A 26,160-nucleotide genomic window follows, 5' to 3' on the forward strand; every position below is an offset into this window, starting at 1 on the left:
AGGGCCTTAATAATTCTAAGGGAGACCCCTAATGATCTTCTCAGCTGTTCTCACAATCCTTTGTAGGGACTTCTGGTCTGATGTTTGATTGCTCCCATACCAGATGATGGACGCTCTTAATGGTGTTCCTGTAAAATGCAGTTAAGATGGAGGTGGGGAGCCTTGCTAGCCTCAATATTCTAAGGAAGTGGAGATGCTGCTGTGACTTCATGTTCAAGGAGGTGATGTTAAGGGACCAGGTGAGGTCATCCATGATGTGAACTCGCAGGAACCTGATGTACGTTTGTATTTAGCACCTTCCGGAAATCCACAATGATTTCCTTGGTCTTCTCCACATACAGGCTTAGGATGTTCTTCTCACACCAGTCACTCCACTTCCTCTCTGTACTCTGTCTCGTTATCATTCTTGATTATGCCAACAACTGTTGTGTCACCTGCAAACTCGTTGACACGGTTTGAGCTGGATGCCACGACACAGTCCTGCGTCGGCATTGTGAACAGCAGCAGGCTGAGCACACAGCCATGGGAGCGTCGATCCTCAGCGTAATGGGACGAGAGAGTGGTAGTCCAGTATCCAGCTGCAGAGAGAGGTGTTCAGACCCAGCAAGGACAGTTTCCACACCATTTTCTGGGGTACGAAAGGCATTGTAAATATAGATATGTTTGAATTGTCCTGAACTTTCTTTGATCTTCAACACATAATGTGTGTAGTCTTGACCTTTTTCCAACTGAAAGGGTCGCCATATGTAACCTGCTCTATCTCATTCTGTCGAAGAAAAGGCTGCTTCATACCCACCAGTACCTTTCTCTGGCGACTTCATTCACACAACAACAGTAGCATATCACATTCGAGGGAACTTGTTCTACTGCAAATTAGTTACCTTTTGGTGATTTTAAAATCCAAGGATACAACGCCACAAGATTTTAGTCAAAAGAAAGGATAAGAATATATGGAGGCTTGTTTTGCATCCTTTCAAAGTGTATAACTTACCAAATAACTTCTGTGCATGTTTAAGAGTTGTACCTTGAGCATTATAACTCAACCACAACAAACATGAAAGCAGCCAGTGATGACTCAAGTGTTAGTGCTACAGTATGAAACAAACTGAACCATCAACAGCTTTGATACGATTTTACAGTATCTGAATGTTTGTTACACAACTGCATAATCATCATACGTCAAAAGATCTCTTTGCCATTCTTACCCCACAACACAAGTTCTAAAATAGTTAAAATCCTTCCACTGACCTGCTTGACTATCACACACTTGGTTGACAAACACTAAGTATTAGGTTAACCATTTCAAGCATTCTTCTAAAAAAAATTAAAATACAAATAATCTTTTCAAAAAACAACAAATGCAGTTTTTTCCCATTCCTTTGCTCAGAGATATGTCAATCCCTAGATAATCTAGTGGCATGAGCTTCTAAAACTAACAAGAAAAGGATCAACACACACAAGGAGGAACTCAGCAGGTCAGGAAGCATCTAAAGAACCGACGTTTTGGGCCGAGACTCTCATGACTAGAAAGAAAGGGGGAAAACCCAGAATAAAAAAGGTGGTGGGAGGAGGGGAAGGAGTGCAAGCTGGAAGCTGATAGGTGAAGACATGTGAGGGGTAAGGGGGTGGCGAGAAGCTGGGAGGAGATAGTTGGAAAAGACAAAGGGTTGAAGAAGAAGGAATCCAATAGGAGACAAGAATGAACTATGGGGCAGCACCAGGGGTAGGTGATAGGCAGGGAAGGAGAAGAGAAGAGGTAAGAGGGGTAAGAGGGGAGCCAGAATGGAGAAAGGAAGGGGGGGGAGAGAGAAATTGATGTTCATGCTATCAAATTGGAGACTACCCAGATGAAATATGATATGTTGCATCTCCAACTCAAGAGTGGTCTAATCTTAGCAGGAGAGGCAGCCACGGACCAACACGTCAGAATGGAATAGGGACTGGACTTAAGACGCTGCCTGACTTGTTGAGTTCCTCAAGAATTTTGTGTGTGGTTACTCTGCATTACCAGCATGTGCAGAATCCTCGGCTTAAAAAAAATTAAATGATTTTGAGGAAGTTAACATGAAAACATCTTCCTAATATAAAAAAGGTTTATTTTTCTGTTTTTACATTTATTTGCATGGAAATCTATTTCAGCAGTCAATATTGATGTTTAGACTACGTGTTTATTTTTTGGAAGAATTATCAATGATGGAGCATTCCTATTATGCCATCTACAGTACTGCCTGCACTCACTGATGAAATTCACTGTGAAAAAGGCCTGTGCAACTTGAAGAAAGCAACACTCTTTGAATCATAGATAAAAGAAGATATAAGGCTTGAACATGCAACCAGAGCAAAGCAGATAATTTACCACATCAGTTAGAAGAGATTAGATGATAGTCCCCAGCCAAAGGCAGGAAGAACTCTCCAAAGCCATTCATTGCTGATTAAATCTCAGCAAACAAACCGTCAGAAGAACAGAACCAAGCCTTAATTGCCATTTGTTAATATTTTCTTTAACTAAATTCAATTTCTCCCTTTTTCAACCTAGTTTTTTGTTGCTTTTGTCGGCATATGACACGATGCTTGCCTGCTAATAGTGCACCTCTACCTATCCGGATGGCAAACTCTTCATCTTGCAACCGGGAATCTGCAGCATCATCGTCTTTCTTCTCCTTCATTGACTTTGGCTCCTGATTGAGTGCAAATGCCATTTGTGGAGAATCATCAACACCCTGGTGGGAAAAAAAAGAATTGGACAGGAGGCAATTAGGAACAGAAGCAGAACATGAGCTTGTTTTTAATGTCTTATGGCTATACACATCTTTACTTTCTAAGTTTGGGTCACAGAGTGTAGTCACATAATGGATTTGACTGCTGGATGAGGGGTCAACATCAAGCCCACTTTTGTTAGACATACAATACTGTAGTAAATTTATGTACTGCACTATACTGCTGACACGAGGCTTAATGACAGCTTCTATCCTGCAGTCATAAAACTTCTAAATAGTTTCCTATTATAATCAGTACTCCAATCTGCGTTGCTATGATCTTGCACCATACTGTTTGCCTTCAGTGCTCTTTCAAGTTCAAGTTTAGTTATCATTCAACCATACGCGAATAAAGCCAAATAAAATAGTGTTTCTCCAGCGCCAAGGTGCAAAACACATTCCCAACAGCACACAGCACAAATAGCACATAAAGTTACGATTTCAGAAAAGCATGCAGTCACAAGGGAAAAATGTAATATAGCCCAAGTCCCTGAGTGGCATGACTACACATTGTCCTCTCTCTATAGACTGTTCTGTGTAACTGTTATATTTTATTGTACATTCTTATTGCTTTACACTGTTCTACCTCTATGCGCTGTGTAAAAATCTGTTGAACAGTATGCAAGATCATCTTTTCATTGTATCTCAGTACATGACAAAAATAAACTAATTACAATTCTTGAAGAACAACCCTGACATGAAGGTCTCCTGTTTTTTTTCCAAAAGTGAGAGCTTCACTTCAAAGAGATCAATATTTTTTTGTTGTAATTTCCCACAAACAGACTCTTCTGCATTTCTGAAAGGAAAATGTCCCATCTAACAAGCAATTGGGACAAGTGTGATGATGCTCCAATTTGCCACCAAACCACAGTACAAATAGCAAGCAGTAGTAAATGACATTTCTCATTCCTCTTCTCATTGAATGGTGAGGCAACTATTCAAGTGGATTCCTTTTGCTTCTATCTACGTTCCTTAGCAATATGCTCATGACATTTACATTCAAAAATACACATTAGCCTTCAACTGAACAGCTGAGATGCAATAACAAACAGCAGAAACTGGAACAACAAGGCGCATGTTAGTCCCGATGAAGGGTCTCGGCCCGAAACGTTGACAGTGCTTCTTCCTATAGATGCTGCCTGGCCTGCTGCGTTCCACCAGCATTTTGTGTGTTTTACATGTTGGATGATGGTTTTGCAAAGCCACTGCTTCAGTTTGTATTAAGATACGTTTACTGTATGCTTAACAAATCCTGATGAGTTCAAGAAATCCAGTTTTGGAAAGAATTGTAAAACAGGAAGTAATTTAGAAGCAACTTTACAACAAGTGCTTGCACATGTAAACAAAAATGTTCTGTTGCTGATTCATTTATAACCATTCAGATTGAAAGACAGTAATTGCATACATTGCACAATTTACTGCATAAAGAAACACTTGTTTCAACCAAATGTCTTCACCATAATGGCAGGCAGCACATTTCTCCACTCTCCCACTGCAATGTTGGAAACTTTCCCTACGAAATTGGCGCAGCCCAAGAGACATCTAGAAGAAAAACTTCTTTGCTCTCTTCCAAGCTTTGAATTTAGCAGAGGGAATGGTTCTCATTCTGAACCCCCCATGAACAGCAGTAGCAAAGGGTTAAGGTGAGGTGAATGATAGGTTATAGTAAGATTCAGGACATGCTTTGTGCAGTTTGAAGCAAAATAAAATGAAGAGGAAACAGAAAGGGAGAAGAAAACAAGAAGTGAAAGAGTACATTAGGAGTAAAGAAAGAAACACAAACATAGTAGGCACTTGTATGGAAAATAGTATTTATCCAACTCAGTCTGTACAGTATCACAAGATTATGGTGGGGGAATTTATGTGATAATACTTTGCAATATCAAATCATTTACAAATAAAGACACTAACTAATACATCAAGACCAGGTCAGAGTGGTCTGGCATTTCAGACTGGATCGTGACAGGCAGTATTTAAAATTATGCTGAAATGAGGAACAACACCTTATATTCCGTCTGGGTAGTCTCCAACCTGATGGCATGAACATTGATTTGTCTAACTTCCGTTAATGCCCCTCCTTCCCTTCTTACCCCATCCCTGATTTATTCCCCTACCTTTTTTTTCCTCTCTCTGCCCATCACTCTTTGCCTGTTCTCCATCTCCCTCTGGTGCTTCCCTCCCCCTTTCTTTCTCCCTCGGCCTCCTGTCCCATGATCCTTTCCCTTCACCAGCTCTGTATCCCTTTTGCCAATAACCTTTCCAGCTCTTAGCTTCACCCCACCCCCTCCTGTCTTCTCCTATCATTTCAGATCTCCCCCCCAGCACTTTCAAATCTCGTACTATCTTTTCTTTCAGTTAGTCTTGACGAAGGGCCTCAGGCTGAAACGTCGACAGTGCTTCTTCCTACAGATGCTGCCTGGCCTGCTGCGTTCCTCCAGCATTTTGTGTGTGTAACTTCAGTTTCAGATGTACTTACCTACACATCAAATCATACAGTGAAGTACACAGTTTGCATTAACAAAGGATCTCCTAGGGTCAGCCTGCAAGTGTCACCACACATTCTGATGCCAACATAGCATGCCCACAATTTTCAGCAGAACAACGCATTACTCAAAAAAAAGCAACAAAATGATAACAATAGTAAAACAAGCCCCTTTCTTCCCTCCCATTCTCCCCCCACCCACATAATATCCTCGTTTTGCAATCTATTTAGTACATCTATAATACAAACAAATCAACACACAAGGCAACAATCTTGGTAAAATAATTCAGCCCCTGATTAAAAATACATGCTAGACTGCAACACCAGAGACAACACAATCACCTTGATCTTGAATGCACCATAGAATACAACAGCAATCCTTCATTCTGTGAGATTAAACATCAATCAACAACAGAGCCTTCTTCTTAATTAAAATATCATGCTTTATTTCTGTTTCCAATATATTGCAATGAAGGGTCAGCCCTCAGGAACTTTAAGCGTTTATACTGCAAAACTCACGACTTCATCTGTTTCTCATTCGTGATAATGAGGTAACCTGCCATCCCGTTAATAATGAGTCACCACTCCGCTTCAGTAAAAAAATTATTTATCCTTTTTGTGCGGGAAGACAAAATAAATTCAGCAGTCCACAGTAATTAATTATTCAAGACACCAGATATAATATTAGCAGTCCATTCCAAGATTGTGAAGTCAAGTATTCTTAAGAAGATTCTACGGATTATGTTCAAACTGGAGTAACTGGAAAGGACGAGATAAGGAACACAAAATGAATGGAATTTAATTCTAATCTCCTTTAAGTACAATTGCTGAGCTGTCTTCCAAATGAAGTTCAATATTAAACTGCAGAGATAACACATCTGATACTGGCTCTAATTGTAAAATTGTAGAGAATCCTTTGATGGAAACATTGAACTGCAGGAGATACATACCCCTCAGATTAAAGAGAACTGCTGTGGAATTATCTAAAACACTTGCTTCCAGGCAAGTAGCCAATTCAATACCAGCTTAGATAGTGCCAGTCTGAGTTTATATGGCACTTACCACATATTAAAAGCCCTCAAGCTGCCCCCTGTGATGCATCAAGCTATATGGGGAGACAGTAAGGTGTGGGTGACCAAAAATATCAAAGAGGTCGCTTTTGAAGAGTGTCTGAAGATTAAAAATGGGGTCAAGAAGCAAAGATGTTTACGAAGTGGATTTCGCAAGTTAACACTTATATCAATTTTTTAAGTACCGCAAATGTCATCAATTGAGGTTGGTTGGTGTGAAGGCATACAGTGGTAAACAAGCGGTCAGAACTGCTTAAATAGAAATTTATTGGGAGCAGTTCTTTGGTTGAATAAGTAGACAAAATGAAAGTAGACAAATGAATTTCAGGGCTGCATTTGGTGACATGAATGGATTTTGATAACAAATTTACTTTGGAAAAACTGGGCAAAGGAAGTTTAATGTGGGAAAATATTATATAATGGACTTCAGTAGAAGAAATCCAAAGACAGACTATTATCTAATTAGACAGAAATTGAAAAAGAATGATGAGGGGAGATAGATAGATAGACAGACAGATAGACAGACTCTTTATTGATCCCAAAGGAAATTACAGTGTCACCGCAGCATTACAAGTGCACCAATATACAAATAATAGAATAGAAAAAATACCGTAGATTCCGGACTACAGAGCGCACCTGATTAAAAGCCGCACGCTCTAATTTTAGAAAGAAAATCAATTTTGTATTTGTACAAGCCGCACTGGATTTTAAGCCGCAGGTGTCCCACACTGTAATATGAGATATATACACAGAAAGATATTACACGTGAGGATTTTTTAACTTTTAATTAAATCCGTATGGTAACATAAACAAATACATATTGCAAATGCTTTTTTTCGAACAGTGCCTGTAACACAGCTACTTTTAAATATACATACGTATCGGTAACACACAAATTACGTTGCGTATACTTTTTTACTGAACAGTGCACGAACAACATTCCAATATCTCCTAACGACTAGTAAAAAAATATATATACTGCAGCCTACCAGGAAAAGTTATTGATCGCCTTTAACTTAAAAGCTGCATCATATGCTTTTCTTCGAGTGTTTTCCATGTTGATGAGGGTGAGTACAAATGACTGATTTACAATAATTTAATTGTGAAAGTGCGCTTGATTTATCGTACAATTTCATTGGACCTCTGTGAACTACTCATCAATTTTATTGGTCTTGCTATGATCCCAGCCCCCTCCTTTGTGAGAATCGCAAGAGCACCCGTCGGGGGGGGGGGGGGGTCAGTAGACCCAGTAGGAGAGAGAGAGAGAGAGAAACGTGCCAAATTGCACGTCCCACCCGGGATGCAAGATAATGCTACAGTGACTATTGTCTCATGGAGACCACGTGAAAAGCCCTCGGTCAAGGTGGGCTGGTTGAGAGAGAGATTGCATCATCCCAACCTGATTGACACCTGCGACCCCGTGAGGAAGTATAAAGGAGAGTCTCAGGGGGACAGCCCCCTCAGACGCACCAAGAAGACACGAGAGTGTTCCCGCAGCAGCGGGAAGCCATTCTGAAGGAAGCCACGTGCGTTAGATTCCGGGATTGGAATTTGTGGCTGGAATCACAGAAAACCACTTTTAACTAACATCGGGGAGAGGAAACCAACGCTCCCCCGATTTCACGGAAGATTCATCAAGACTCGGCAAGTTCTTTCTCTTCTCCCCCAGTCTCTCTCTCTCAGTCACCCCACGTGAAACCCAGCGATTTTCAAAGGGCTGAGGCCTGCAGACTTTCTGAGTGACTTTTATATTTCCAACGGACGATCTATTACCCCCTAGACACCAGCAGAGCTCACTTCTTAATGATGATTATTACTATACCCGCGCTTTAGATTGAGTGTTGACGATGTGCACTATCTGAATGTATGTATTAACCCTACTTTCGTGTCCCTTTATAAATAAAACGTTTGAAAATAGTGACATCAGACTTCAACGGACCTCTCTATCTTTGCTGGTAAGTTCTCCAGTTACGGGATTCATAACAGTCTACTGTTACGAGGCAAAATGTTTTTGGCGGCATGAAAAAAAACATGCATTAGCCGCACCGTAGTATAGGCCACAGTGTTGCTGCAGTGTTCAAAGCGTGGGAAAAAAGTAGTGGCTTATAGTCCGGAATTTACGGTAATATCAAACATACAGATTAAGGTACAAGGCTCCTTAGGAAGAGGCCTTTAATTCAAGGGATTGTTGCTAGAAAATGGAAAAGTGTTCTTCTAACTTTTAAAGAGTTTTGCTGGAGCCACATCTGGAATAAGGATAACTTTGGTCTTTTTATTTAAGAAAGGATACATCACTACTGGACATGGTTCAGAAGAGATTCAATAGAGTTTTCAGTTTTTCGCTGACCAGTAAAAGGCCAGCAATATCATGAAGGATCCCACACCCTGCTAGTGGGCTGCTTGTTCCACTCCCATCAGGGAGAAGGCTACTTAACATCCATGCGAGGACCTAGAGGCTCAAAAACAGTTACTTGCCCGAACCAGTAATGTTAATCATCATCTCCACATCTCCCACCATTATAACTTTATCATTTCCTGTCAGAGTCACCATATGTATAGACACACTTGTGCCAGGCATCGCTTTATGGACATATAATGAATCCATATATAACAATTACAACACGGAAACCGGCCATCTTGGCCCTTCTAGTCTGTGCCGAATGCTTACTCTCACCTAGTCCCACTGACCCGAACTTCGCCCATAACCCTCCATTCCTTTCCTGTCCATATACTTATCCAATTTTACTTTAAATGACAATACCAAACCTGCCTCTACCACTTCTACTGGAAGCTCATTCCACACAGCTACCACTCTCTGAATAAAGAAATTCCCCCTCGTGTTACCCTTAAACTTTTGCCCCCTAACTCTCAACTCATGTCCTCTTGTTTTAATTTCCCCTACTCTCAATGGAAAACGCCAATCCACGTCAACTCTATCTATCCCCCTCATAATTTTAAATACCTCTATCAAGTCCCCCCTCAACCTTCTACGCTCCAAAGAATAAAGACCTAACTTGTTCAGCCTTTCCCTGTAACTTAGGTGCTGAAACCCAGGTAACATTTTAGTAAATCTTCTCTGTACTCCTATTTTGTTGACATCTTTCCTATAATTCTGTGACCAGAACTGTACACAGTACTCCAAATTCAGCCCTACCAATGCCTTGTACAATTGTAACATTACATCCCATCTCCTATACTCAATGCTCTGATTTATAAAGGCCAGCGTACCAAAAGCTTTCTTCACCACCCTATCCACATGAGATTCCACCTTCAGGGAACTATGCACCATTATTCCTGGATCACTCTGTTCTACTGCATTCTTCAATGCCCTGCCATTTACCATGTATGTCCTATTTGGATTATTTCTACCAAAAATGTAGCACCTCACATTTATCAGCATTAAACTCCATCTGCCATCATTTAGCCCACTCTTCTAACTGGCCTAAATCTCTCTGCAAGCTTTGAAAACCTACTTCATTATCCACTATGCCACCTACCATAGTATCATCTGCATATTTACAAATCCAATTTACCAGCCCAACATCCAGATCATTAATGTATATGACAAACAACATTGGACCCAGTACAGATCCCTGAGGCACACCTCCAGTCACCAGCCTCCAACCTGACAAACAGTTATCCACCACTACTCTCTGGCATCTCCCATCCAGCCACCGTTGAATCCATTTTACTACTTCAATATTAATACCTAACAATTGAACCTTCCTAAATAACCTTCCGTGCGGAACCTTGTCAAAGACCTTACAGAAGTCCATATAGACAACAGACAGTAGGTGCAGGAGTAGGCCATTTGGCCCTTCTAGCCAGCACCACCATTCAATGTGATCATGGCTGATCATACACAGTCAGTACCCAGTTCCTGCCCTCTCCCCATATCCCTTGACCCCACTATCTATAAGAGCTCTATCTAGCTCTCTCTTGAAAGCATCCAGAGACTTGGCCTCCACTGCCTTCTGGGGCAGAGCATTCCACATATCCACCACTCTCTGGGTGAAAAAGTTTTTCCGCATCTCTGTTCTATATGGCCTACCCCTTATTCTTAAACTGTGGCCTCTAGTTCTGGAGTCACCCATCAGCGGGAACATGCTTCCTGCCTCCAGCGTGTCCAATCCCTTAATAATCTTATATGTTTCAATCAGATCCCCTCTCATCCTTCTAAATTCCAGTGTATACAAGCCCAGTCGCTCCAATCTTTCAACATATGACAGTCCCGCCATTCCGGGAATTAACCTTGTGAACCTACGCTGCACTCCCTCAATAGCAGGAATGTCGTTCCTCAAATTTGGAGACCAAAACTGCACGCAATACTCCAGGTGGGGTCTCACTAGGGCCCTGTACAACCGCAGAAGGACCTCTTTACTCCTATACTCAATTCCTCTTGATATAAAAGCCAGCATGCTATTAGCTTTCTTCACTGCCTGTTGTACCTGCATGCTTGCTTTCATTGCCTGATGTACAAGAACACCTAGATCTCGTTGTACTTCCCCTTTTCCTAACTTGACTCCATTTAGATAGTAATCTGCCTTCTTGTTCTTGCCACCAAAGTGGATAACCTCACATTTATCCACATTAAACTGCATCTGCCATATATTTGCTCACTCACCTAGCCTGTCCAAGTCACCCTGCATTCTCATAACATCCTCCTGACATTTCACACTGCCACCCAGCTTTGTGTCTTCGGCAAATTTGCTAATGTTACTTTTAATCCCTTTATCTAAATCATTAATGTATATTGTAAACAGCTGCGGTCCCAGCACTGAACCTTGCGGTACCCCACTGGTCACAGCCTGCCATTCCGAAAGGGACCCGTTAATCACTACTCTTTGTTTCCTGTCAACCAGCCAATTTTCAATCCATGTCAGTACTCTGCCCCCAATACCATATGCCCTAATTTTGCCCACTAATCTCCTATGTGGGACTTTATCAAAAGCTTTCTGGAAGTCCAGGTACACTACATCCACTGGCTCTCCCTTGTCCATTTTCATAGTTACATCCTCAAAAAATTCCAGAAGATTAGTCAAGCATGATTTTCCCTTCATAAATCCATGCTGACTTGGACTAATCCTTCTACTGCTATCCAAATGTGTTGTAATTTCTTCTTTTATAATTGACTCCAGCATTTTTCCCACCACTGACGTCAGGCTAACCGGTCTATAATTCCTTGTTTTCTCTCTCCCTTCTTTTTTGAAAATTTGGACAACATTAGCCACCCTCCAATCAGCAGGAACTGTTCCTGAATCTATAGAACATTGGAAAATGATTACCAATGTGTCCACGGTTTCTAGAGCCACCTCCTTAAGTACCCTGGGATGCAGACCATCAGGTCCTGGGGACTTACCAGCCTTCAGACCCAACAGTCTATCCAACACCGTTTCTTGCCTAATATAAATTTCCTTCAGTTCATCCATTACCCTAGTTCCTTTGGCCACTATTACATCTGGGAGATTGTTTGTGTCTTCCCTAGTGAAGACAGAGCCAAAGTATCTGTTCAACTCATCTGTCATTTCCTTGTTCCCCATAATAAATTCTCCGGCTTCTGTCTTCAATGGCCCAATTTTGGTCTTAACTATTTTTTTTGTTATCCACATACCTAAAGAAGCTTTTACTATCCTCCTTTATATTCTTGGCTAGTTTACCTTCGTACCTCATTTTTTCCTCGGCGTATTGCCTTTTTTGTTATCTTCTGTTGCTCTTTAAAAGCTTCCCAGTCCTCCGGTTTCCCACTCATCTTTGCTATGTTATACTTCTCTTTTATTTTTACAGTGTCCTTTACTTCCCTTGTCAGCCACGGCCTCCCCTTACACCCCTTAGGATCTTTCTTCCTCTTTGGAATGAACTGATCCTGCACCTTCTGCATTATTCCCAGAAATACCTGCCATTGTTGTTCCACTGTCTTCCCTGCTAGGGTATTGTTCCATTGAACTTTGGCCAGCTCCTCCCTCAAAGCTCCATAGTTCCCTTTGTTCAACTGTAATACTGACACATCTGATTTTCCCTTCTCCTTCTCAAATTGTAGGTTAAAACATATCATATCATGGTCACTACCTCCTAATGGCTCCTTTACCTCGAGGTCCCTGATCAAATCCGGTTAATTGACAACATATAGACAATGTCCACTGCTTTACCCTCGTCAACTTTCCATATATCTTCTTCATCTTATTACATTTTTACTTGTATGCTGCATTGGGATCCAGAGTACAATTATTGTGATCTCTTTTACACTTGTACACTGGAAATTACATTAAACAACCATGAATCTCTTGAATCTTGGATAAGAATGTTTGTTCCACTATTCATAGCCAAAACATTAGATTTGCATTGTTGGGAGTTCTGAAGAGTGAGGATGATCTTATTGAAACATGCAAGAACCCAAAAGGGTCACAAACAGGTTGACAGTGAGATGGTTCCATTTGTGAGATATCTCTAATGAGGGGACAGAGCTACAAGGTGGAAGGACAGTTAAAACTAAGGTTTTAATATGAGTGAGTGGTTAGGCATTACTACAAAATGCTCACTGTTTGCTATCTGGAACAGGAACATTATTTGGTATTGATTAGCTTAAGCCTGCATGCTGTCTTCATTCATGGCGAGAATTCACTAAGGCTGTTTCAAGAGCTCCTACATTTCCAGTGATATATTAAATCTAGAAGGTTGAGTGAAGAAAACGTATTGGAATGGGGTCCCTTACAAATTCCCTGCCACACTACTCTGATTAAACAATATACAGTAGTTGCTTCATATTCACTGGCTCAACATACCGAAACACCCACCAAGACCGTGAAAATCTCCCCAAATCAATTATGTTGGCTCCTTCATCAAGTGGATTCTGGAAACTCAAAGCAGGGGATCAGCACCTACCTCAGGCCCATTTGCTTCCACCAAAAATAATGGCCTTGCTCAAGAAGAGTACACTCATAATAAATAACTTGACTGCATTTACGGATGGCAGGCTGAAGATAGATCTCTACTAAAGGAGGTGTAAGGCACTCCTTCTCTCTGCTTGCTTGCAGGATACCCTTGGGCAAAGCTTAGCCCCCCCCCCCAATTAGGGTCACGTGAAACCATGGGAGCAGGTGGTTAACGGCCGTATGAGCAGCTGGCACACATCACAAGTCCTGGTTATGCGACCGCTGGCGCCAGGCCAATAATCTCTGAAGATACTGATAATGGCTGGGGTCACCAATCTCGTGAAGACAACGCCCAGAAGAAGGCAATGGCAATACACTTCTGTACAAAAATATGCCAAGAACAACCATGGTCATGGAAAGACCACGATCGTCTATGTCATATGATAGAGCACATAGTAAAGAGCTTTTATTAATTTCTATCATCAACTAGTTTTATAACACTACCACTTTACATTGCTTCTTGTCAATTTGAAGAACATTTGTTCCAATCATGATAGAATACAGCTACATGAGGATCCAAATTATTCACAGTTTAGGGAGAAAGTACAAAGGAAAAAAATTAAGAGCCTGAAGCAAAATCTCACTAATCCAAGTCATTAATTGAATTGCTTCTCAAAAGGGCAAATATTCAGTTCACAAATTGCAAGCATTCTTTGTGATACAAGACATATTTAATTCAAATTTTGCAGGAAACGATACTATTAATCCCCAGTTTCAACTGTAATGTATCGTGCCTGAGAGACAGAATTACCTACTTTGTTAGTCATAATGGAGATTTTAAATAACAACTTGCAGTTCCTGTCTATTGGGTGATTGGCTTATTAGTAACTTTGGCATATACACATATTGACAATTGCCAATTAATCTGGCTACTCCAAATGTCAAGGTAGGGTTGTATTGTAATGAAAATCATTCTTTATAATTACTGGCTCACCTTCTTCCAAATAATAATAGAATGGCAATAGATTACATTTATTGAATTAATTGAATTTAATTAGTTTAATAAATTTTCTCATGTTTTATTTATTTTTCATTTAGAAATGCCTTTACAATTCATTTTAATATTCATTAACTTTTAATTGTTTACAGCAGGCTGGATACGCTAATTCTGAGATGTCAAGTTACTATTTCGAGTTTGTTGAAGACCATCCTGAAGACTGAAGGTGGAACACACTTCTAATATACAAGTAAGACATCATCTGATTTTCTATCATATGCTTCTCTATTTAAGGAGCAACCTTGCAAACTTAATATTGATCTAAAAACAAAGATAAATTACAAATTCTGTATGCCAAAGTAACATTTCCTACATCCTGATGAGGATTTCTGACTGCACTTAAATATCAAGCTTGTCTTGAAGTTCTGGAAATTATCTGTTCGTGCTCTACCATTCTAGGCATGGTCTTTTGTTGATTCTTGAACATGTAGATATTAAGGAAGAGGATGTGCTGGAGCTTTTGGAAAGCACTGAGTTAGATAAGTCACCGAGTCCGGACAGGATGTACCCCAGGTTATTGTGGGAACTGTGGGAGGAGATTGTTGAGCCTCTGGCAATGATCTTTACATCATCAATGAGGACAGGAGAGGTTCCAGAGGATTGGATGGTTGCGGGTGTTGTTCCCTTATTCAAGAAAGGGAGTAGGAATAGCCCAGGAAATTATAGACCAGTGAGTCTTACTTTAGTAAGTTAATGGAGAAGATCCTGAGAGGCAGATTTATGAACATTTGGAGAGACATAATATGATTAGGAATAGTCAGCATGGCTTTGTGAAAGGCAGGTCATGCCTTACGAGCCTGATTGAATTTTTTAAGGATGTGACTAAACACATTGATGAAGGTAGAGTCGTAGATGTAGCGTATATGGATTTTAGCAAGGCATTTGATAAGGTACCCCATATGCAAGGCTTATTGAGAAAGTAAGGAGGCATGGGATCCAAGGGGACATTGTTTTGTGGATTCAGAATTGGCTTGCCCACAGAAGGCAAAGAGTGGTTGTAGACAGGTCATATTCTGCATGGAGGTCAGTGACCAGTGGGGTGCCTCAGGGATCTGTTCTGGGACCTTTATTCTTTGTGATTTTTATATATGACCTGGATGAAGAAGTGAAGGGATGGGTTAGTAAATTTGCTGATGACACAAAGGTTGGGGATGTTATGGATTGTGTGGAGGGTTGTCAGAGGTTACAGCAGGACATTGATAAGATGCAAAACTGGGCTGAGAAGTGGCAGACGGAGTTCAACCCAGGTAAGTGTGAGGTGGTTCATTTTGGTAGGTCAAATATGATGGCAGAATACAGCATTCATGGCAAGATTCTTGGCAGTGTGGAAGATCAGAGGGATCTTGGGGTCCGAGTCCATAGGACACTCAAAGCTGCCACGCAGGTTGACTCTGTGGTTAAGAAGGCATACGGCACATTGGCCTTCATCAATCGTGGGATTGAGTTTAAGACCCGAGAGGTAATGTTGCAGATATATAGGACCCTGGTCAGACCACACTTGGAGTACTGTGCTCATTTCTGGTCACCTCACTACAGGAAGGACATGAAAACCATAGAAAGGGTGCAGAGGAGATTTACAAGGAAGTTACCTGGATTGGGAGCATGCCTTATGAGAATAGGTTGAGTGAAGGCCTTTTCTCCTTGGAGCGACAGAGGATGAGAGATGACCTGATAGAGGTGTACTAGATAATGAAAGGAACTGATTGTGTGGATAGTCAGAGGCTTTTTCCCAGGGCTGAAATGGCTAGCAGAAGAGGGCATAGCTTTAAGGTGCTTGGCAGTAGGTACAGAGGAGCTATCAGGGGTAAGTTGTTTTTTTTTAAAAACACAGAATGGTGAGTGTGTGGAATGGACTGCTGGTGAAGGCGAAAATGATAGGGGTTTTTTTTAAAGAGACTCCTGGATGGATACATGGAGCTTAGAAAAATAGAGGGCTAGTGGTAAGCCTAGGTAGTTCTAAGGTAAAGGCATGTTCGGCACAGCTTTGTGGGCCGAAGGGCCTGCGTTCTGCTGCAGATTTTCTATGTTTCTATTCTATTAAAGTTGTTATTCTATTATGGATTTATTGAGTATACCCACAAGAAAGTGAATCTCAGCATTGTATATGGGTGAGAAAAAAATTTACTTTGACCATAACCCAGGCTGAGACTTGATTGTGGTCTGAGTGACAGAAATCCATTGGATGTAACAGAGAACACCGCACCTTTGAACAAGCACAAGAAAGATTACACACAAGAGATCACACAGATGCTGGAAATCCAAGCAACACACGCAAAATGCTGGAGGAACTCAGCAGGTCAGGCGGCATCTGGGGAGTGGAATAAATGGCTGGCGCTGAAGGATGTCAGCTGAAACGGTGATTGCTTATTCCTCTCCATGCACGCTGCCTGACGTGGTGAGTTCCTCCAGCATTTTGTGCGTGCTGCAAAAGATTTTAAGATAGGTTGTGTTGACCAGTGATCTCTCAGTGTAAGTCCCTGAAAAACCTCATCTGATCACTCATCTCATTTTATATGGCTCAACATATGCCTTAGTTACCACCGTGGTGACAATTCATTGAGTTAATTCAGTGCACAATATGTTAGGTCATCCTGAGGAATGGAAGATGTGGAATAAATGCAAGTACTGCTCTTTCCTTTGAAGTGAATCTCACTCATGCTGTATTATAGCAATTCCAAAACCGAGTGATCCGTATAATTGCACTGACAGTTATATTACTTTTGATAACAAGAAATGGTAATTGTTGGGTCTCATCATCATTTGGCCAGGCATGAGATGGGTGTTTTTTTTAAACCAGCAACGTGTTTAGCTTTTAATAAACAAGGTGCCATAGGACGTTTTAATTTGAAGAACTTTGCATTAGATGATTCATAAGCTTAAAAAATAAATTGCAAATAAAAGCTTAACAAAACCTCAGTCTCATCCTGTGACTGTTAGAATGCAGTGCACTCTAATTTCCTCTCTAATAACTGATCCATACTAATGAAATCAGAAGCAATAAACATGCCAGAGAAAGTAATTTATCAGGTACCATTATCGGTTAACAACTGAAACCAGCTGCATCCGCCTTGGACAAGCTGAGGGCCTTCACATCTCCAGTCCACAAGACTGCAGGCTAAGCTCGTGCTACTGCAGAGCAAGAAGTATCATCCACTATTACAAGTGAGTCTGCGTCCACTTTCTCAGGGGGACGCAAAATATTCCTTGACATTACTTCAGAGGGCATCAGGTCCAATAATTATTCTTCGCTCCATTTCACTAACGTCGATCATTACCAGGTAACTATTTGATAGAGCTTGCTGTGTGCAGATTGGCTGTCGTGTTCCCTCTATTAGAACAGTGGCTGCCCATCATTAGCTCCAAATTACTTCGGAGTTACGATCAGGAATAAGTAATTCCAAAGAGGAATAAGTGGGGTACTGTGCATAGGTTTATAGACTGTTCAGAAATATCATTCTGAAGGGAAAGAAAAGCTGTTTCTATAACATTGAGTGTACATCTTTAGGCTTTAATTTTACTTTAATCTCAGAAATGTGAACGTGCAACAGTAGTAGCCCTCTGTGAAAAACAGGGGCAGGATCTAAACTCAATCCGATGAATGCATTAGCAAGGAAAAATTTCACGATCCAAGGGATTCATTTCTGCTGAAATAAATTCCAAAACTCCAAGTGAGAATCTAAATAATCCTGTAACCACAACTGCTTTTAATTCTGTTCTGTTTAAATGGTCTGTTACTTCATTACAAAGGTCAGTTTTATAGTTGAGTGTATATAGTGTACATAGAGTGTATGCTGAATCACACGACAAAATTTGCAGTAGAGATTATTATGACACAGCGTAATAATGGAGGAAATATGACAGCAACATCTGGAACAGGCATATGCACTTCTAGAAATCCATTTGTTTCTGTCAGAGATTCCTCGGTGTGCCACGCAGGGCACAACAACAGCTTTCCTCATACAGAAATCAGTGAACTGACAAGTTCAAAATTCAGTCAAGTTCAGTTATTAGTGACCTATTCTTGTTTAAAAAACAACACAGTAATGTTACCTTATTGTCTGTCATTGCTAGCCTTTTTACTTTTAAACAACTCTAGCCCTTAAAAGCCGATACTAAGAGTGTTGTGAGCCGTTCCCTTTAATACTTCAAACTGTCCATTAGTGATGTGGGGTAAAATCCGCATATTTTGCTTTGCAACTTCTTCACTGACTGTGTAATCTGCATCCTTATTTATTCTCTCATTTTCTTCTCTCCAATTTCCTTGCCAGCAGGTGCATTACCTCGAAGTTCTCCATTGTCTCACATACCATCCATCATTAGGTATTCAGAACTCAGTCAGCCAGAACACCTCTGAAGCAAGACAGTCACCCCTCGAGCAACTTGTATGTTGCCTTGCAGAGAAGAGACCCATCTCCCTCTGAATTTACAAGGAGACAACTGCTCCAGACAACAAACTTTTGCACAAACAAAAAATAAATGAAGCACAGATGTTGGTCAGGTAACAGCACCTGGGCATATAGTGAAAATCACATTGATATGTGGTTTCGTTCTGTACATAGACCTAAGCAGCTTAAAGATCTCTTTCTGTTCCAGACATTCATGAACCAAAACTTAACACAGGGATGTTAAAATATCTGTTAATAGGAGGATATTTCAGATGAATACGTGGCTTGAAAAATGGTGCAAGGGGGAAGGATTCAAATTTCTGGGGCACTGGAACGTTCTGGGGGAGGTGGGACCGGTATAAACAGGATGGTCTGCACCTGGGCTGGACTGGAACCAATGTCCTAGGGGAAGCGTTTACTACTGCTGTTAAAGAGGCTTAAAAATAATGTGACAGGGGGATGGGAACAAGTGCAGAGAGACAGAGGGGTGTAAAATGAGGGTAGAAGCAAAAAGTAGTAAGGTGAAAAGTAAACGTGGCAGGCAGGCAAATCCAGGGCAAAAAGCAAAAAGAGCCACTTTTCAACATAATTGTATAAGGGCTAAGAGTGTTGTAAAAACAAGCCTGAAGGCTTTGTGTGTCAATGCGAGGAGCATTCGTAACAAGGTGGATGAATTGAATGTGCAGATAGTTATTAATGAATATGATATAGTTGGGATCACAGAGACATGGCTCCAGGGTGACCAAGGATGGGAGCTCAACATCCAGGGATATTCAATTTCAGGAGGGATAGACAGGAAAGAAAAGGAGGTGGGGTAGCATTGCTGGTTAGAGAGGAGATTAATGCAATAGAAAGGAAGGACATTAGCCGGGAGGATGTGGAATCGATATGAGTAGAGCTGCATAACACTAAGGGGCAGAAAACGCTGGTGGGGGTTGTGTACAGGCCACCTAACAGTAGTAGTGAGGTTGGGGATGGCATTAAACAGGAAATTAGAAATGCGTGCAATAAAGGAACAGTAGTTATAATGGGTGAATTCAATCTAGATATAGATTGGGTGAACCAAATTGGTAAGGGTGCTGAGGAAGAGGATTTCTTGGAATGTAAGTGGGATGGTTTTCTGAATCAACAGGTCGAGGAACCAACTAGAGAGCAGGCCATTCTAGATTGGGTATTGAGCAATGAGGAAGGGTTAGTTATCAATCTTGTTGTGTGAGGCCCCTTGGGTAAGAGTGACCATAATATGGTGGAATTCTTCATTAAGATGGAGAGTGACATTGTTAATTCAGAAACAAAGGTTCTGAACTTAAAGAAGGGTAACTTTGAAGGTATGAGACGTGAATTAAGTAAGATTGACTGGCAAATGATACTTAAGGGGTTGACGGTGGATATGCAATGGCAAGCATTTAAAGATCGCACGGATGAACTACAATTGTTCATCCTAGTTTGGCAAAAAAATAAACCAGGGAAGGTAGTGCACCCGTGCTGACAAGGGAAATTAGGGATAGTATCAAGTCCAAAGAAGAAACATATGAATTAGCAAAAAAAAGCGGCACACCTGAGGACTGGGAGAAATTCAGAGACCAGCAGAGGAGGACAAAGGGCTTAATCAGGAAAGGGAAAAAAGATGATGAGAGAAAGCTGGCAGGGAACATAAAAACTGACTGTAAAAGCTTTTATAGATAAGTGAAAAGAAAAAGATTGGTCAAGACAAATGTAGGTCCCTTACAGTCAGAAACAGGTGAATTGATCATAGGGAACAAAGACATGGCAGACCAATTGAATAACTACTTTGGTTCTGTCTTCACTAAGGAGGACATAAATAATCTTCCAGAAATAGTAAGGGACCAAGGGCCTAGTAAGATGGAGGAACTGAGGGAAATACATGTTAGAAGGGAAGTGGGGTTAGGTAAATTGAAGGGATTAAAGGCAGATAAATTCCCAGGGCCAGATGGTCTGCATCCCAAAGTGCTTAAGGAAGTAGCCAAAGAAATAAAGGATGCACTAGTGATAATTTTTCAAAACTCCTTAGATTCTGGATTAGTTCCTGAAGACTGGAGGGTGGCTAATGTAACCCCACTTTTTAAAAAAGGAGGGAGAGGGAAACCGGGGAGTTATAGACCAGTTAGTCTGACATCAGTGGTGGGGAAAATGCTAGATCGGTTATCAAAGATGTGATAACAGCGCATTTGGAAAGAGGTGAAATCATCGGACAAAGTCAGCATGGATTTGTGAAAGGAAAATCATGTCTGACGAATCTTATAGAATTTTTTGAAGATGTAACTAGTAGAGTGGATAGGGGAGAGCCAGTGGATGTGGTATATTTAGATTTTCAAAAGGCTTTTGAAAAGGTCCCACACAGGAGATTAGTGTGCAAACTTAAAGCACACGGTATTGGGGGTATGGTATTGATGTGGATAGAGAATTGGTTGGCAGACAGGAAGCAAAGAGTGGGAGTAAACGGGACCTTTTCAGAATGGCAGGCAGTGACTAGTGGGGTACCGCAAGGCTCAGTGCTGGGACCCCAGTTGTTTACAATATATATTAATAATTCAGATGAGGGAATTAAATGCAGCATCTCTAAGTTTGCAGATGACACGAAGCTGGGCGGCGGTGTTAGCTGTGAGGAAGATGCTGAGAGGATGCAGGGTGACTTGGATAGGTTAGGTGAGTGGGCAAATTCATGGCAGATGCAATTTAATGTGGATAAATGTGAGGTTATCCACTTTGGTTGCAAGAACAGGAAAACAGATTATTATCTGAACGGTGGCCGATTAGGAAAAGGGGAGATGCAACGAGACCTGGGTGTCATTGTACACCAGTCATTGAAGGTGGGCATGCAGGTACAGCAGGTGGTGAAAAAGGCAAATGGTATGTTGGCATTCATAGCAAAAGGATTTGAGTACAGGAGCAGGAAGGTTCTACTGCAGTTGTACAAGGCCTTGGTGAGACCACACCTGGAATATTGTGTGCAGTTTCAGTCCCCGAATCTGAGGAAAGACATTCTTGCCATAGAGGGAGTACAGAGAAGGTTCTCCAGATTGATTCCTTGGATGGCAGGACTTTCATATGAAGAAAGATTGGATCGACTAGGCTTATACTCACTGAAATTTAGAAGATTGAGGGGGGATCTTATTGATTCTATTAAAATTCTAAAGGGATTGGACAGGCTAGATGCAGGAAGATTGTTTCCGATGTTGGGGAAGTTCAGAACGAGGGGTCACAGTTTAAGGATAAAGGGGAAGCCTTTTAGGACCGAGATGAGGAAAAACTTCTTCACACAGAGAGTGGTGAATCTGTGGAATTCCCTGCCACAGGAAACAGTTGAGGCCGGTTCATTGGCTGTATTTAAGAGGAAGTTGGATATGGCCCTTGTGGCGAAAGGGATCAGGAGGTATGGAGAGAAAGCAGGTACAGGGTTCTGAGTTGGATGATCAGCCATGATCATACTGAATGGCGGTGCAGGCTCGAAGGGCCGAATGGCCTACTCCTGCACCTATTTTCTATGTTCCTATGTTTCTATATTTAGAACCCTACCCTCCTCTATCTGTTACTCCAGCAGGGCACTGCAGTGTAAACACTTTAAAACAGATTTTATAATGCTGTTTACTTTGTAAATGCATACTGGTATTTATGCACATGTAATTCCATATCAATACTTTATTTTTATATAATTCATTATTCTTTATATTTGTTGAATGTTGGGTTTTTTTTTGCTTTATTTCATGCCCTGACAAACACATGGCAACAAATTTCTAATCTATGAAAATATACACTCAATGGCCATTTTATTAGGTACACCTGCTCATTAATGCAAATATCTAATCAGCCAATCATGAGCCAGAAACTCAATGTATAGAGGCATACAGACATGATCAAGAGGTTCAGTTACTGCTCAGATCAAATATTAGAATGGAGAAGAAATGTGATCCAAGTGACTTGAACCCTGAAATAATTGTTGGTGCCAGACGAGGTGGTTTGAGTATTTCTGCTGATAACTGCTGATTTTGAGTATAACGGCTGATTGCCTGGGGTTTTCACACACAATAGTCTTTAGAGTTTACAGAGAATGTACGAAAAACCACAAACATCCAGTGAGCTGCAGTTCTGTGGACGAAAATGCCTTGCTAACGAGAGAGGTCAGAGGAGAACAGCCAGACTGTTTCAAGCTGACAGGAAGGTGACAGCCACTCAAATAATAAAGTACAGCAGTGGTATGCAGAAAGGCACCTCTGAATGCACAACACATTGAACCTTGAAGTGGATGGGCTGCAGCCGCAGAAGTTCATGAACATACACTCAGTGGCCACTTTATTAGGTACAGGAGGTACCTAATAATGGCCACTGAGTGCATTATGGTGAATAAACTTGATCCTTGGTACTGCAGAAGGTGACGAGTTTCCTAGCAACACACACAAAATGTTGGAGGAACTCAGCAGGCCAGGCAGCGTCTATGGAAAGGAGCAAACAGTCAACATTTTGAGCCGAGACCCTTCTTCTGGACGGTTCTCAGTTCCTCCAGCATTTTATGTGTGTTGCTTACATTTCCAAAACCTGCAGATGTTGATGTGTTTGTGACGAGGTTCCTGGTATTTTGCAAATGGGAGTTAATGGAAGTGGCTCCTCGGGACAAGGTGGACTAGTAAAGGTGTTCGGTACTGACTTTGTTTGGGTTTAGAGGAAAGGGACAAGGGCTTTTGAAATGTGGCCACCCGGCTGGTAGCTCTTTCTCTCTGTGGCCAACAATACAGCTGCATTAACATGAGTCCAGAAGGAATGCATTGCAGGAACAATCTTGTCTCCTTGGCGATAGGCTGTCTGGTGGCAAGCTGCCAGAAAGGCCAAGATAAATAGAGGAGAAGAACGTGGTACATAAAAACAAAATAAAACACCATTAATCTCACGCCCACTCCACCTCCAGGATATAAGCATCCTGTAGACTGAACACTCGAACATTATAGAATAACAGATGGCAAGGACAATGTGACAAAGTACCAGCGCACAACAGGGTTCAAGATAAGCTCCCACATGACAGAAATGTCATCAAGACTTACAGCATGTCATTGCCTTGAGAACACTTGCAGTGATGTCTATTTTTCGTGTAATAGAATGCTTTGTTTTTTCTTCCCCCCCCCCTTGATCCCATAGTGACAATTTACTTCCCTGGAGTTGTGACACTGTAATTTTATGTTCAGATTTGTTGGAGAAAAATAGTCTTTATTGTTTTGACAGGAATAATTACAATTATAGTAAAGAAACTGTATAGACTGTGGTTGAACACAATTCATTCATTGGTTTTTGGTTTAAAATAAAGTAACTGCTGCTTCATCAAATAGAGGCAACTTGCATGTCATTCAAAGTTAAGAGACCAGATTGCCATGCAAAAAAATGCTACCTGCCCACAGTGACTCGGAACAAGCCACTCACACAGGTCTACTTTTGTTCCTGGGTTCCTACCTGACCACCGTGTACAATATGGATGTGGAGAGATTGTTTCCGATCGTGGTGGAGTCTAAGGCCAGAAGGCACAGCCTCAGAATAGAGAGTATCCATTTAGAATGAAGATGAGGAGGAATTTCTTTAACCAGTGTGGTGGATCTGTGGAATTTGTCGCCACAGGCGACTGTGCAGGCCAGGTCACTGGGTGTATTTAAGGCAGAGGTTGGTAAATTCTTGATTAGTTAGGGGGTGAAAGGTCATGGGGTGAAAGGCAAAAGAATGGGGTTGAAAGGGAAAATGGCTCAGCCATGATAAATTGGCAGAACAAACCCGATGGGCCGAATGACCTAATTCTGCTCCTATGTCTTAATATTAGATTCATAACGCAATAGGATTTGTAAAGGAATGCTTGCTCTCTCTGTGGTTGCCGGATAGAGGAAATTCTCACTTACTGCAGCTTCTTATGAAAGATCGCACCCAACAAGATGGACAACAACCAATGTACAAGGAATGAACAACAATCTGTACAAATATCAAAAGAAAGAGACAAATAAAGGAATTATAATAATAAATAAACAAATAAATAAATAAGCAAGGATATGTGATGAAGAGTCCTTGAAGGTGAATCGAAGGGTTGTGGGAACAGCAGAGTGATGGGGCATGTGACATTGAATGTTGTCCCCTTTGTTCAAGAGCCAGATGGTTGAGGGGTAATAACTGCCTTTAAACCTGATAGTACATGTGCTGAGGCTCCTGTACCTTCTTCCTGATGGCAGCAGCGAGAAAGAGTGCATGGCCTGGATGATGGGGTCTTTGATTATGGATGCTGATTTCCTGTGACAGTGCTCCATACAGATGTGCTGAATGATGGGGAGGGTTTTGCCCGTGATGGACTGGCCGTATCCAGCACCTTTTGCAGGATTTTCCATACAAGGGCACTGGTTTTTCGATACCACACTGTGGTGCAACTTGTCAACATACTCTGCACCACGCATCCATCAAAGTTTCAGATACCATACTGAATCTTCACAACTTCTAATGAGGTAGACGTGCTGGCATGCTTTCTTCATTATGGCACTTACGTGCTGGATCCGGGACAGATCCTCTGAAGACTGAAGCATGTTGCTATCATTATTGACCAACTGAATTAAAATTTTAATTCTTTTCACTGCAGGATGTTATCATGTTCCAGTTACCGAAATTATATCTTCACTCTTACAAGTTGCCCAGCTTATCTTTCATTTGTGTTTTGCAGACCGAATTCATGTAATAATATATCAATCACAAAGGCAAATTTACAATGCTAATTCAGATGATTCTTGGATTTTTGTGGACATAACTCAAAGTTTTATTTATCCATGGCCCAAATTATGAGAGACTGCAAATTTGAAAATGGCAAGTCAGCTGTCACAAACAATGATTTATTTAAAGTCCACTATCTAATACAATTGTCTGGCAGGGTAATTGGTGATTCAATGCAACATAACTTCACAATGTGCATTTATATTCATCTCAAGGTCCAGCATTTAAGTGAATAACCTGAATCTGGCTGTGTTTACCGGAACTATTCCCTCTCACACCACCTCAGTGTTCATCATCCATCCCAATGATTTCTGAAAATCACAGCAAACAACCCTAGTGGAGGCTTGGCTCGATACCAAACATTGACGCAAAATCCTGTAGATGTACTATTGAAGGTATCATTGCTTGGACAGCAATTCAAATGCACAAGATGCAAGAAGCTGCAGAGAGTAGTGGACTCTGCCCATTACATCATGGGTATATCCTTCCCCAGCACTGGTAGTATCTGCCAAAGGCACTGCCTCAAGAGGGTAGCATCCATTGAGGATCCATTAAGGTAGATGCCCAGCATGTGGGCCATATCATCTTCTCCCAGCTACTATCAGGCAGGATTTCCACTCAACCAGGTTCAAGAACATCTATTTTCGTTGAACCATTCAGTTTTTGAGCCCAAAACATGACAACTTAATAACACTACAATCACTTCAATCATTTTGTACTAAAACTGACTTTTTCATTCTAATTATGTTCTCTCTAGTAAAAATTGGTTTTAAAGTATGCCTAATTTATGTTTTATTATG

The 26,160-nt window shown here is 41.2% G+C and overlaps 1 protein-coding gene and 1 long non-coding RNA gene across 8 annotated transcripts in view; one reads left to right on the plus strand and one right to left on the minus strand.

Moving 5' to 3' along the window:
- LOC132380011 (zinc transporter ZIP11-like) overlaps positions 1 to 26,160 on the minus strand; it is a 795,493-nt gene that overhangs the window by 581,802 nt on the left and 187,531 nt on the right. For 5 of the 7 annotated variants that reach the window (XM_059948455.1, XM_059948460.1, XM_059948458.1 and 2 more), the window contains one exon: positions 2,576 to 2,720. In XM_059948455.1, the coding sequence (XP_059804438.1) occupies positions 2,576 to 2,720 (145 nt within the window). The remainder of the gene's footprint in view (positions 1 to 2,575; positions 2,721 to 26,160) is intronic. The other 2 variants (XM_059948461.1, XM_059948456.1) reach the window with 1 other exon arrangement.
- LOC132380012 (uncharacterized) lies at positions 17,334 to 25,119 on the plus strand. The gene is made up of 3 exons (XR_009507611.1): positions 17,334 to 17,512; positions 18,503 to 18,732; positions 24,435 to 25,119. It is a non-coding gene; the product is annotated as an uncharacterized LOC132380012 (long non-coding RNA).

Source organism: Hypanus sabinus, chromosome 23, assembly GCF_030144855.1.
Source record: "Hypanus sabinus isolate sHypSab1 chromosome 23, sHypSab1.hap1, whole genome shotgun sequence".
Classification (NCBI taxonomy): domain Eukaryota; kingdom Metazoa; phylum Chordata; class Chondrichthyes; order Myliobatiformes; family Dasyatidae; genus Hypanus; species Hypanus sabinus.